The 13,974-nt window shown below is 39.9% G+C and overlaps 2 protein-coding genes across 3 annotated transcripts; one reads left to right on the forward strand and one right to left on the reverse strand.

The window, feature by feature from the left end:
• Positions 1 to 27: 27 nt before the first annotated feature.
• Positions 28 to 8,257, reverse strand: rdh12 (retinol dehydrogenase 12). Of its 2 annotated transcripts, none has more exons than XM_032546367.1 (7): positions 8,095 to 8,257; positions 7,439 to 7,554; positions 6,514 to 6,669; positions 6,316 to 6,420; positions 5,001 to 5,210; positions 3,825 to 4,014; positions 28 to 1,843 (listed from the first exon to the last, which is right to left on the reverse strand). In XM_032546367.1, exons 1-7 carry the CDS (start codon positions 8,166 to 8,168, stop codon positions 1,741 to 1,743), a joined length of 954 nt encoding a protein of 317 aa, XP_032402258.1. In that variant the 5' UTR covers positions 8,169 to 8,257; the 3' UTR covers positions 28 to 1,740. The 2 variants fall into 2 exon arrangements, with proteins under 2 accessions (XP_032402258.1, XP_032402257.1); XM_032546366.1 differs by having other exon boundaries at positions 7,439 to 7,557; positions 8,095 to 8,256.
• A 971-nt stretch (positions 8,258 to 9,228) lies between these two features.
• Positions 9,229 to 13,578, forward strand: vti1b (vesicle transport through interaction with t-SNAREs 1B). The gene is made up of 6 exons (XM_032546368.1): positions 9,229 to 9,466; positions 9,554 to 9,612; positions 10,993 to 11,190; positions 11,319 to 11,492; positions 11,664 to 11,725; positions 12,878 to 13,578. The coding sequence occupies exons 1-6, from the start codon at positions 9,235 to 9,237 to the stop codon at positions 12,969 to 12,971; spliced, it is 819 nt and encodes a 272-aa protein (XP_032402259.1). The 5' UTR covers positions 9,229 to 9,234; the 3' UTR covers positions 12,972 to 13,578.
• Positions 13,579 to 13,974: the final 396 nt, after the last annotated feature.

Consider the following 13,974-nt stretch of genomic DNA (forward strand, 5'->3'; position numbering starts at 1 on the left):
GAAAGATAGATACTGGAAGAATAAAAGTGTTTTTTTATAGCCTTTATTTTTAAATGTATCTGATTATGTTTCTAATCAGAGAATTTCTGCTTGTAGGAAAAACTAACTGGTTTTGTTTTCAATAATTAAATACTTCACTTCAACCTGCAGTATGTAACTTTTACAAAAATGGTTTTTTCCACATTTATTAAAACTGTCACCATGTCTTGACAGTATAATATGACAGATAATATGTGAAAAATTGAGCTCCTCCACCTTCTCCCTGTGCTACCATTGCGTTCTGCAAAAATGAAATGCATCACTCCTGGTCAAAACCAACCAATCAGAGCAAGGAGGAGGGTCTTAGCGCTGTCAATCAACCTCCTGTATGCTCCACAATGCGCCAATGGTGGAAAAACAACAGAAAAACTGTTTATCTGCCATTGTAATGCCCTGTACTAACTAGCCTTAGCATTAGTGGCAGACTCTGTTGTGGTGAATCAGCTGTAGCTTAGCAAAGAGTTGGAGGGAGGAGAGGAGCGCAAGAGTTATCGACAGCGCTAAAACCCTCCGCCTATCTCTGATTGGTTGTTTCCAACTGAGTGGTGCGTTCCCACAGTACTGGGAGAAGGCAAAGGAGTTAAACTTTTGTCACAGGTTATCTGTGTTGTTTATCCAATTCGTTTCAACTTTATGTGTGGGGGTTCAGTGCCCTCCATCTCTTTTTATATACGCTACAAACACACATACCTTTACACAAATAATCCAAACAGTTGAGGTGTGTGACCCGTCTACCTCCAAGACGCAGTCCTGAATGAATAAAAGGCAATCCTGTAATTAGCATTCCATCTTGAATTTTCCTTTTGCAGAGCCAAACAGCCCTGGGTCACGTAGCAACCAGCTGTTTCATACGGAACGCCTGGAATGCCTGAAATGTCGAGACAGGTTGAGATTCCAAGATCCGCACAAGCACCCCCGTTGTAATGTTTCTCTTTATTTACATAAAATGTAAACATTCAACTCTTACTATGAATGTCAGTTTCGTAAAAGGCATGTTTCGACTTGTATAAAACAGAGAATGTAAACTCTCGGCAACTACGAACGTGAACGAAAACGTTAAGTTGGGAGATCATTAAATCTGAGGAAATGTGCCAATCGGGACACTAGAAAAGGGGAAAAGAAATTTCTTACCTCTTAAAATAAAGAAGAAAACGATACACTTATGGGTCACGCTAACAAACGTGAGTGTAAAATATAATCCCTGTTTTTGACTTTTTTTGTTTTTTTAAGAAAGTTGGCACAAGAGTTGAACTATTGAACTGCAAATTCCTAAGAAATGAACATGAAATCCGATGAGAATGAAAAAGATGCTGGTCTTTTTACCCTGCATTGACGGCTAATCGTACGGCAACAGCATTACAAACAGATCAAGTTCGTTTTTAATTTTTTTTTTTGCCATTTGCTGTATTCGCATTGTGTTATGAAAATAGAGTCCTAAGATATGAACCGTCGATACAGTAGACTGGTTCTGGTCTATCGAGCTGCAGCAGAGCACCAAAACACCCAACGTTACTGCATCTTATTTCACCAAAAAAAAAAACTTCACATTGTTTTACTTCCTATGGAACGTACCGGAAAGAAAAGCTTTCGATGTTCCAGTACGGAACATCGAAATAAAAATGTGAAAAAGAAAAAACAAGAACAGAACTGTGAGGGACTCCGAGGAAGCCTGAGAAATGTGAGCGTTGCGAAGAGGAGGACTCAGTCCCAGTCGATGCCCAGAAGCTCGCAGCTGACGTCCCACAGTTTGCTGGCTGTCTCCTCACTTCTCCCCTGAGGAGCGACGAAGGCGGGGGCGCAGTCGCTGAAACCGGAGCAGAAAGGCCCGCACCGTTATTATGTAAGAGCTAATAACAGCATGAGTCGCCCCCAGCTGCTCCCGTTCATTCATTCCGACTTTGTTGCACGGCTTTCTAGAAACTGACCGTCCAAACCCTAATTGATCTGAGCAGAATGTTGCTAATCTGTATTTTTTTTTTAAATCCCACCCTTCTATGTAATTTAATTTTATTTTATCCGGTAAATGGTAAATTTTGGTAAATGTGCCAGAATTAGCCAAAATGCTACTTTTCATCTGTTGTCCCTGGACAACGCTCAAACTGTCTAGCTAAAAACAACCAAGGTTAAAATGGCACAACTACACAAATTTTAATTGTAATTAAAACTACTAATACTTCATTTAGATTATTTTAAAAATATTAAATAAAAGGTCAAAATTATTTTAGATTTTGACCTAAAAGATTTAAATCACACATATGTGATTTATGTGGGGGTTTTTTAATCACGCAAATATTAATCCTACATTTGTGTGATTAAAACTAAATAAATGTAACAAATCAAACTATTAATCCCATACTGTTTCATTATGATATGCATCTTGTTTTGATTTTGTCTCATAAGGAAAATAATTGGAAAAACAGCAGAATAAACGGTCGACTCCTCCAATGTTTACTATGTTTTAAACACGAGGCAGCCATGTTGGATGGCAGCCATGTTGGATGGCAGCCATGTTGGATGACAGCCATGTTGGATGGCAGCCATGTTGGATGGTTGCTGATTTCAGCTTTGGCGAGTATTTTTCCAGGTCAGAATTTGAGAATTGTGAAGGATGAGGTTGTATGGTATAATGTCTGCCTCCGGTTTAATGTGACACCAAACATAAAAACTCCATATAAGCCGTTTATTTCTGCAACTTTGACTACATCCTATATGCTCAGCAGCCACATTGGATTAGGAATTGGGCGATATGGTTTAAAAATAAAATCTCCAGGGATTTTTAAAATCAAATTTGATGTCAGATTTTAAGCTATTTCCCCCCATTTCTTTTTATTAAAAAATATTAAAACACAAATGACAGAAAATATCGTCAAAAACTTTTCTTTTTCAGTCGTTTCTTCTGGAAGTTGACTTCAAAGTCAGAATAAATAGAAATAAAAGTTGCAAAATGCGCATGTAGAAAAAGAAAAGATGGCCGTTCTTGGGTCGCTAACATCACTCTGAACTGGGCAAAACGAAGGAATGAATTGGTGACAAAAATCCATTTTTTTTCCCCCCCGAAAATTAAATCTTGGAAAAACAGGAAATTAAATTAATTGATTCAAAATTAATTTATCCCCTGGCCCTATGTTGGATATTGACTTTGGGTTTCCAAGTCAGAATGCCAGGAGGCGACTTGGAACTCGTTTATTCATCCTGACACACAAAACAGACCAATTTGGATCTATGGAATAATTCAAGATTGTGACAAAATCTGGAATTTTTTTTTAATTATTACATCTAAAATCTGCTCTGTAAACAAAGTTTATTGGCAAAATTAAAAACAGTTCCTGAACTACTTATATAAAAATAGATTTAATAGCTAAATAAATCTTAATATTACAGGGATTTCATCCACCTACTCCTAGTTTTGACAATTAATGTAGATGAAACCAGTGCAGAGCTTCACTATTGGCCCCCATTTACATTCAGATTACAGCTTTAAAATGAGCCCAGCTGTTGTGATATTAAGCTAGGTTTTACTGTTCTACACGGAAAACGTGAAATAGTCACTTGCTGTGGTTTTCTACAGCTGAGAAGGCAAGTTTTCCCTATTTTTAGTTTCTCGCCCGATGCTCCGTTCTTTAATAATACAGGAGGCGAGAACAAATTACAGACCGGCTTTTGCAGCATTATGTCCACATTTCTTTCCGGGCGCTTCTTCTCTCCGATGAATAATTCAGAAAAGAGCACCGTCCCATTAACAGACGGGTTTTTGTTTTTATAAGGAGGTTTTGTCCGTCTCCTACCTGAAGTGTTTCCCGGACACCGAGTGGAGCTCCTCGGCCACAGCGCAGTACACGCTGGTCTGTGCTCCTTCCAGCGGCGTCTTCAGGAACACGGAGAAGACGGTGAACAGTATCATCATGAGGGTCGAGTGTCGGGTCAGGTCGGAGTTCACCGTGCCCGGGTGGACCGAGTTCACCGTCACACTGGTGCCTGGGAAGGCGAAATGGCGGCAGATCATTTATTCAAATTCAAAACCTGTAACTGAAAGATATTTTGTATTTTCTAAACGGGAACTGAAAAGATTTCTCCTTCTGCGGAGGGAAACCTTTACTGTGAAGGCTGCAAAGCGTTCACAGCATTGAGATTCACCTGGTGATTTTTATGCAGGTTCTGGCCTTGAGCTGCTTTTGCGATCTTTGTTCTGTTTCAGTCATTCAAATATTAAAATGGGGAGCTATTTCATGACAACTTACAGCTATCATTTGTTTTTCTTTTTAAAAATATGTTCACTTTTTCCTCCATGGAAATTAAACCAAGAAGCCTTGTGTTTGAAAGCTCACTTTTTCTCCTTACCTTCAATAAAAAATCCCATTTGTGCACTATTAATTTTTTTTTCAGCTTTTTAATATGTTTTGCTTTTTTTGTTGTTGTTTTGCTTTTCATATAAGTAAGAATTACAGTTTAAGTTGAAGTTTTGGGTTAAAAAATGCTTTTTTTCCCCCCACCAAAAGTTGATGGCATTCAGCTCGAGTTTAACTCGATCGGTTGCTCCTCCCGCCGAACCGTCGAGATTAAATGAACACAATCTAAATCAGAATGAAGGAAAATTAGTTTTATTTCACAAACTGTGACTTTCAGTAAATTACAGTGGGAGGAATTTGAATTGCGTCGCCTCTGATGAAGTTTCCTTGTTAAATTCAGATCAGACGCAACAAAACCCAAAAGTTTTTTTCCCCCCCCAAATGCATCTGTTTGTTTTTTGTTTCAGTTCAGCCTATGGCATTCATCTAACATTTTTCCTGGAAAAAAATATGTAATTTGTACCCATTTACTGAAACCTATACGAAGCATTATTTTATTTATTTTAGTCACTTTAAGTTATTTCTTTTAAGCATCCCCATTCTAACTTTTTGGTTTTCCCCCCTGAATGTAGAGGTCATCTGTCCGTTCTCCCACGTGTTTGACCGTCTGTGTACCTTTTAGCCTGCGGGCCAGCTCTCTGGCAAACAGCACATTTGCCAGTTTGCTCTGGCAGTATGCTAATCCGCTGTTGTAGCTGCCCTGGCTGTGAAGGTCATGGAAACGGATCCAGCCGAAGTTGTGTGCCAGCGACGAGACCACCACGACGCGGGCCGGCGCGCTGCGCCTCAGCAGTCCGATCAGGAGGTACGTCAACAGGAAGTGACCTGAGGGAAATGCACAAGACCTAAGCCGACGTGGTTGGTAAAGGACTTTGGGTCTTTGTTGCAAACTCGCGGTATTGGTTCGTGGATCAAATCAAAAAGCGTCAAGGTTGAACACTCAAACACAAAAAAAATAAAAACACCAGAATAAAACCTTTACTAACTAAAATTTCATAACCACTGAAGGTTTTCTGGCAATAAACATTTATTTACCCAAGTAAATAGGTAAATATATCATAATTAAAGTTATTTAAGCTAACTAAGCTATATAATTTTTTTTAGCTTGAAATCATGTTATAATGTTATTCCATCATTAAAAACCTACCTGGAGCGTTGCTTTGATTCCTTCATACATGTTTGAGAAATCCTTTAATCTCCATGGCAACCATTGAGCTGTACAAAACGCCTGGATGAACCTAGCCCCGCCTTCGAGGACAAAGTTCCTCCTCAGAGCTGCAGCTTCCACATGGAGCAGCCCCCAACCCTCACCTGACGCCCCCACTCAGCTCCTTCAGACTAGCCAGCAGCAATCAGCAAACACCTGGTGGAGCTGAGCATCTGCTGAGCTCATTAGAGGAGCTACTTCTCAGTGCAACGCTGGTAAAGGAGGTTGTTAAGGGGTTAATAGAGGAGCCATGTTATGATGACTTCCTGAAGGCGGAGCTTCAGGAAGAGCAGGACTGTCTTAAAGAGACACATGCCCAATTTCAAGGCGTTAAATCAGGAAGTAAAATTTCTTTGAATATATAGCATTTTTATAACAACTGAAGGTAGCATAGTTACTTGCTTGTGCTATAAAATTGCACAATCAATTGTATAGCTCCTTTAATAGGAAGACAAATGACTACAAATTTTTCCATCAGTGTTTTTTTTTAGCCAATTTCAAAAGTCAGTTTTGAAAACGACGATACACATTTTGGCCAGTCCTGATTTCTCAATAAGACATTTTTGATGTTTGCCTGTAACAGAATCTAGAGGCGGGCCAATAAATGGATCCAGATTTATTTAATTTTACTTTGATGCAAAATCGTACGGGACAGTTTCCTCTTGAAACCTGTACCTCTGCGGATGAATTTGTGACTCCAACATGTTTCTGTTTTGGACCTACCTAAATGATTGACTCCGATATGCATCTCAAAGCCGTCGACTGTTTTCGTGTAGGGACACATCATCACTCCGGCATTGTTGATGAGTATATGAAGGTGGTTGACCTCTGAACAAAAAGAGAAACAAAACGGAAAAACGTTACGTTAAATGACAACAAATTCCAGCTACTTGTGAGCTGTGACGCCGCCGCTTCACTCGCCTCTCAGAAATTTCTGAGCGAACGCTCGTATGGAGCAGGTGTCTGCCAAATCCAGCTCTCGCACTTCCACTTTGGCTTCCGAGTACGCGGCTCGTATACTGGCGGCGGCCTCCTCGCCCTTCTCCACGTTTCGGCACGCCATTATCACCCGAGCACCTGAGAGGTTCAAGAGAAGAGAGGCAGAAAAATGATTTGAAAGAGTCAGAATGAATATAATGTAATTGAGAACCAAACCACATGGACTTCACTCTGAGTAATGTCAGGCGGGATTAAAGGGGCAGTATTATGTGTTTTCATACGTATGGGGCCATTATAGAGAACAATCAAGTTACTGTGTTACATTCCAGTTATAAAAAGTCTATATGTCACACATAATTTAAAAGAAACTTTGCTTTGTAATTTAACGCCTTGAAATTAGGTTTCTGTCTCTTTAAGAAGCTCCTGCTCTTTCTGAAACTCCGCCTTCAGGAGTTTTTAAACCAGCATTTCACTGACAAGTAGAACGTATACCGAGCTCAGCAGATGTGCAGTTCCATCGGATGTTTGCCAATTGCTGCTGGCTAGTCTGAAGGAGCTAAGTGGTGGAATCGAGGGGAAGGGGAGCTCTGTGAGGCGGAAACCTAGAAGCGTAGAAACTTCGTCTCCACCCAAACGTTTTGCACAGCTGAATGGTTCCCACAGGAGACTAGAGGATTCCTCAAACATGCATTAAAGAATTAAGGCAACGCTCCCAGGTATGTTTTTGATTTGTTTGTACATCATAACATGATGTAACGCTCAAAAGAGTCGATTTCACACAATCCTGCCCCTTTAACAAATGTTGTATTGTTTAGTAGGTGTACAAGATGCAATTCTAGTTTGTTTTTTTTACAAATATTTTTACTTTTCAGAATTCGGTCAAATGGACCCCCAAATATAAGCCCACCTCGCACTGCCAGGTCCAGGGCGGTCTCTTTCCCGATCCCTGTGTTGGCCCCGGTGATGAGCACCGTCTTCCCATCCAGACGTGCTGTGGATTTGCACACGGCTCCTGCTGCATATCTTCTGTTTGGAAACACAGAGCGGCTCGTCACGTCCCTGTAGAGCCACAGTTTGAATCCTAACCTCGTCAGGGGACGAACATTTGAGTCGGACGGGTTAATTATTCATCGCGAAACTTGGCCGAACAACGCCGAGCTTCGAGCCGTGTGACCCACGCCACAGAGCGGCACCGACCCGCAACCAATAGCGTGTCGGAGTGAGGCATACAGATATAACTCCTCCCACGCGCAGCCTCCTGATAGGCCCGAGCAGCTCAGACGGAAGACCGCCGGATCACCTCCGTGCAAACACTCCGTCAATCCGTTTCATTGATTTCCAGCTCCCACATTCCTTCATTGTGCAGCAAACTTAGAAATCGTACATTTAAATAAAAAACTAAACAAAAAAAACCCCAGTTACATTCAAACGCAGAAGAGAAATTGGCTAACGGGGACAAATGGACAATGTAGTACTAATTACATCAATGCAATGCGATATCTGGTCAAACAAAGCATAATCTGGCCAGAAACGTGGATTCGCATGAGGATAAAAGGTACTTACCGTATATGTGGAGCGAATAAAATCACCAGAAGCGTCACCACTCCGAGGCCCGCGATAATTAATAAGACAAACATCACGCCGCAGATCTCTGAGCCTGGCTGTCCCCTTCTAGAAGATGCAGCTGATGTGTGTAGGCAGAACAGCTGATGTCAAAGCAGAAGCGAGACGGGAGGGAAACGGACTCACGATGCGAACGGGATCCTGGGATTGTAGTTTTTAAGGCCAGGTTTTAAAAAAAGAAATGTGTGTGTGAAGTAAATTATGACCATCACATTTTAATAACAACTTCTAAGATACATAATTAATGTTAAAGGTAAGGAACCCAACATAACTACAGTCTTTACATTAACTATATGCAGATATATATATACACACACAAAGTAAGAAAGTGATTTAGTTATCTTTCTTGGTAATAATAACTGATTATGAATTATGGATAATCATCTTGCACATTGGTAAATAAATGTAGATTTGTTTTTTATTTCATTTATTTTGTTTCTAAATATATGGACTACTTTTAGTCTAAAAATAAAGACTTTCTATTGGCACAATAAGTACTGCGTACATCTAGGTTGTTTAGATTCTGTTCTTCTGTACTGTATTCTAAAAGAAAAAGAATGAATAAAAACATTGCATTTTATTCTCAGTTAATAACATCATTACCCATTACCTTTAATTAACTTCACTTGTAAATAATTGACAAAGGCAGCGTCAAGCTCCACTAACTTCTAACAAATTCTGAATCATAGTAATAAAAATAACGTATCCATTATTTAAGTTTAAACTTTAAAACGCCATTGTTTGAAGGTTTAATTTTTAATTTATATCGACATTCTATAAATGTCATATTTACTTTAGCATAAACAAAAGGGGGAAAGGAGGAAATACTGTGATAAACCTACACTTTCTAGAAAACTACACTTCCCAAAGATTTTCACAACGGTTGCCCGCGTCAGTGCCTGATTAAAACAAAAAAACCTCAGTTCTTTCACGCTACAATTTAACAGCATTTATTATTACATTTATATTAAAAGCTATCAGCAATATAAAATTTGAAATTCGCCATATTTAACACATAACCACATAACATTTAGATTTTTGTTGAGAAGTTCAAGGCGCTACGAGTCGCGCGGGCCAATCATGCGGAAGAGTCTCGGGGTTCTGATTATAGCCAAAGCAAAACTGTCAGATTTACTTGCGCACGTAATTGTTGTTGTCTTGTTTGAAAAGCCGGAGTCTCTTAATAAGCCCAGCGGACTTTGGTTTAAAGTCAAAATGTCGTCAGAAGAGTTTGAGAAGCTGCATGAGATGTACAGGTCGCTGTATGACGAGCTGAAGCTAATTCCGGAGAGGGCTTTGACAAGCCACGGAGGTAAACACTGTAAACACCCAGCTGGCATAATTCATTTAAAAGATATTCTGTGCTGTGAGCGTTGAATTTATGCTGTCTCAAATGCAGAGGAGAGGAAGAAGCTGGTGAGGACATTTGATGAGAGACAGGGAGAGGCTGAGGAAGTGGTGAGTTACTGTCTGTTTACCTTTTAAATGCAGTAAATTGGAGACATGTCTCTTTATCTTTGATAAAATTTGAATTGTATGCTTTTCCCCCCCCCATAAGCAGTTACTTTCGAGACAATCTGTCATTTATGAACCAACAACTTCAACGTACTTATTGGGATTTTATTTGATAGACCAACACAAAGCGGTGCATAACTGTAAGGTAGAAGGAAATGAATGTGTAATAGAAATCTGGAAAGTGTGGAGTGCATTTTTATTCTGTCCATTTGGGCCAATGCTTTCTAGAGCCTTCTTTCGATGTCAGCCGCAAGTCTTTTTTTGGGGGGGGGGGAGTGGGGGGTCTCGATAAAGTTTGAGAAAGACATTTCCTGTATTTTTTTAAGTTATTTTTGAGAATACAGTGTTTTACGCTTTAAGAATTATGATCTATTTATAATTCACAATTTCGCTGTCAATATTCAACAAAAATTTTGCGGTGTGCAGCCCTAATTTAACTCAATCCATCTTCTCATTAACTCTGATCAGCTTCTTTAGAACTGCCGTCATTACTTACTCAGTTAATCGGTTGCAGTGAATTGTATTTAGAGTGAAGGGGAATGAATACAAAGACCTTCCACAGTTTTTTTTTTTAACATTTTTATCAAAACCCAAGTAGCATTTCACAAAAATGCCCTATTTGGTGTTAACATATTTCATTAATGCCAGTCAAATCCAATATTTGTGTTTTCAAAGCAACAATATTTGTAAAAGTGGGGCGTCAATACTTCTTTTGAACACTGAAAATGTCCTGCCCCTTTAAATTAGAAACCTTGCAGCTACAGAGTAGGATGGCTTAATCGTCTAGAGCAGCGGTGTCAAACTAATTTTTATTTTGGGCCGTATCAACAATCTGAATGTTCTAAAAAGGCCCGTTGTGCCACAATACATTAATAAAACCAATTAAATTGTTAAAATATCAATAAACAGCTGTTCCTTCAGGATTTTGTGATTGTTTTAGTGATTTATTTTTTTTAATCAAAATTGCACATTCTGTGTTGCCAATTTAGAAATGTTTGGAATTTTTACAATGTTTGCACTAAAATTACGATGTTAAATGTGACTCTTTATTACTCAACGTTTTTAACCAATTTTAAGAGAATTTGCAGTAAAATCAGAAAGAAAAATGTGGAGATTTGTTGATTTTGGTGTGAATTTTGTAGGTTTGTAAAAAACTGGAGGGAATTATTTATGTAATTTGGAGTCTAGGGGGCCACATAAAAAGCTACGGCGGGCCAGATTTGGCCCCGGGGCTTTGAGTTTGACACATGCGGTCTAGAGAGTCAGAACTTCTTTTGTTTGGTGGCATTGCTCATCTTTTTTTTTTCTTATTTTTTGCTCCAGTTACAAGGCATGGAAGAGGAGTTGCGTGGAGCTCCTTCTTCATACAGAAACGCGATGAGTGCAAAGCTGCGCCTCTACCGCAGGGATCTCGGCAAGCTGCAGAGGGACATGAAAACCTCGGCGCAAGGGTTCAGCTCCTCGTCGCAGACAGTCCAGGGAAGCCATCCGAGCGTTTTCTCATCTGAAAATCAACAAAGTGTGAGCATCAAAATTCCCACGATACGTACCTAATCAAAAACACTCACTTTCGGATCTTTTTTTTTTTTTGTCCAAATTGAATCTAATTCACCCCGTTTTGACGATGCCACTTTGGTCTACCTCTGCAGACACACCTGCAGTCCCAGAGAGCTCTTTTACTCCAGGGAACAGAGTACCTGAACAACGCCAGCCAGAGCATCGAGCGAAGCCAGCGCATCGCCGCGGAGACGGATCAGATCGGCACGGATATTATCGAGGAGCTGGGAGAGCAGAGGGAGCAGCTGGACCGGACCAGAGACAGAGTGAGTAGACGATTGGTCAGATGTGGTTTCAGTTTAAAGGTGGCATTCATGCATTGCTAGGCGGCAATGAGTGCATGATCGTAGAGGAGAAACTGACTGTGATGTTGTTGCTAGACAACGACACGTTAAATGTATGTTATTTAAAATGTGTTTTGGTTTTTCTCCGTTCAGCTGATGAATACAGGAGAGAACCTCAGCCGGAGTAGAAAAATCCTTCGCTCCATGTCACGACGGTGAGTAACACCACGCAGATTAACTCTCCAGTTAATATCACCACTTATAATGACGCTTAAAGCAACCTTAACATAAATTCATCTTTTACTGACATAGATTGCTTTTCAGTTTCCTCTCATTTTTACCTTTGTTTTTTTAAGCCGATAAGAGAATCCTGGAAATTAGAAGAACTGAAGCACGATGTCCTTTTTTCCCCCTCTGATATAAAAATGATGAGTTTTGTGAGCAACTCTTCAAAATGGTAAAAAAAAAAGTGGGTGAAACTGCCATGCAAATAAGGCAGCTGTGTTAGAGAAGGGATAAAACAAATGAGCTACTTGCTTTATCCTGTGCATATGTACAGTCAGATAAACAACAGCTGTTTAAAAAATGGAATCGCAACAAACGTCTTGCCGCAGTTCGTAGCGAGAATCCCAAACAGAACAACAAACAAACAAACACTCCGGGATGGTTTGGTGTTAAACAAAGAGAGGATATCTGAAAATGAAAAATGAAAAGATCTTACCGTAATGTTCATTTTCTCCTAACAAAAATAAAAATGGTTACTGCAGGATAATGATCAAAAACTACACAGAAATCTTCAGACACACTAGTAGACAAAAATGTCCACCTTCTAAATAGAAATGATCAAATTAAACCTTTTTTGTAAACTAGATTATTCTGCTGAAATAAAAAATCACTTTTTAGGACATTGTTACGCTTGTCTACCAGCATGTAAAAAAGTTGTAAGATATTTTCCATTACGACTGTTTATACTTCTCCACCTTAGTAAAGTTACTATACCTGAACTATATTGTAATTTGAATCCAGTAACACTCGTCTAGAGAAACTGTTTCAGTTTCGACGGATGATTCAGCTAATAATTTTCTTCTTGCTTACTCACTTTAATTTGTAAAAAATCTACTTATCAGATTGAATATTAGTCAAAGTTTCATTTTACTTGAATCTGAAGGATATTCTTGGACAAAATAATTCTAACGCCTCCACAGAAAACAAAGTACGGTTACATCCCAAGCTTGAGACTTCACATCAGTCATCAATAACCACTGTGATCATGGAGTTCTTCTTCATTCTTATGTTTTCCTTCGTAGATGTTCATCGACAATGAAACTCAAGAGTTTCTCTTTGTGTGCTTCCTTCCCGTCCTCTAGCCTGATGACGAACAAGCTGCTGTTGGCCGTCATCATTCTGATGGAGCTGGGCATTCTGGGTGCCGTGGTCTACCTGAAGTTCTTCCGAAAATGAAGAGGACAACGTCATCTGCAAACAGGCGGAGCTCTGAATCCAGAGCAAAAACCCCGCGGACATTAAACTAAACACTCTCTTTCAGCTGTTCGGTAGCAATAATACTTGTCTGTCGTTCCTGTGACTCCTTCGAAGCTATGAACTTTTTCTAAGACTGGGTGTGTATCCATCGGCTATTGGGACGAGGGTGTTGAATATTCGAAGCCGTTAATGGACCAAACCCGCAGAAACGACCCCGAACTGACATTTGCACTCTTCTAGCCGTCTCTTAACGCCAGTGATGTCCAGCGGGATGATGATCTGGACGTGTGCGCCGGGCGCCACGAAGCTGTGTCAACCCTCCTTGCGTATAGTTGAAGGAAAGTGAAAACTGACAGACGTAGAAATCAAGGAATTGACACCAGCTGACTTTGTTTTGTGGCGTTGTGCCGGTTTTCCAAATCAGAGCAAGGCCCCAAATCCATTAGATGCTGAATGTGAACTAGGAGTGAATGGGAGGTCTTCATGCAGCTGCTTTATTCTTACATTAACTGTACATGTAATCAGTGTGCTCTCAGGAGTCCTTATTTAAAAGTATTCATGTGATTAAAGATCATGTTTGACCTCAGATGGCAGTTTTTTAAGAAGGATGAGATAAAGCAGTTGGGTGGGAGGGGGAGGAGACATCCGCTGTGGATTTACACACCGGTGGGGAAGTAACATTTGCTACTATGGGATTTACTCTCAAATAAGCGTTGATAAGGCTATTTCTGGTGTGCTGCTAGTGAAGAGGCACACCTGCCGCGGTGTTCCTCGTCAGACTTTCCTGGAAACACGCCGAGAACAAAAACATGTTTGGTGACCTGCTTTTCTTTGCGCTGTAAACATACGGGTTACATAACGTGATTTAAATGAGCTCACTTGAATTTTCCAGGTTAAAAAAAAAATTGTTTCCTTGACTCACAAATCCGTTCGAGTTTTTGATGTTATCAGGTGCTTTAGGCATCTTGAGGTTTTATTTATT

Source organism: Xiphophorus hellerii, chromosome 19 (genome assembly GCF_003331165.1).
Source record: "Xiphophorus hellerii strain 12219 chromosome 19, Xiphophorus_hellerii-4.1, whole genome shotgun sequence".
Lineage (NCBI taxonomy): Eukaryota > Metazoa > Chordata > Actinopteri > Cyprinodontiformes > Poeciliidae > Xiphophorus > Xiphophorus hellerii.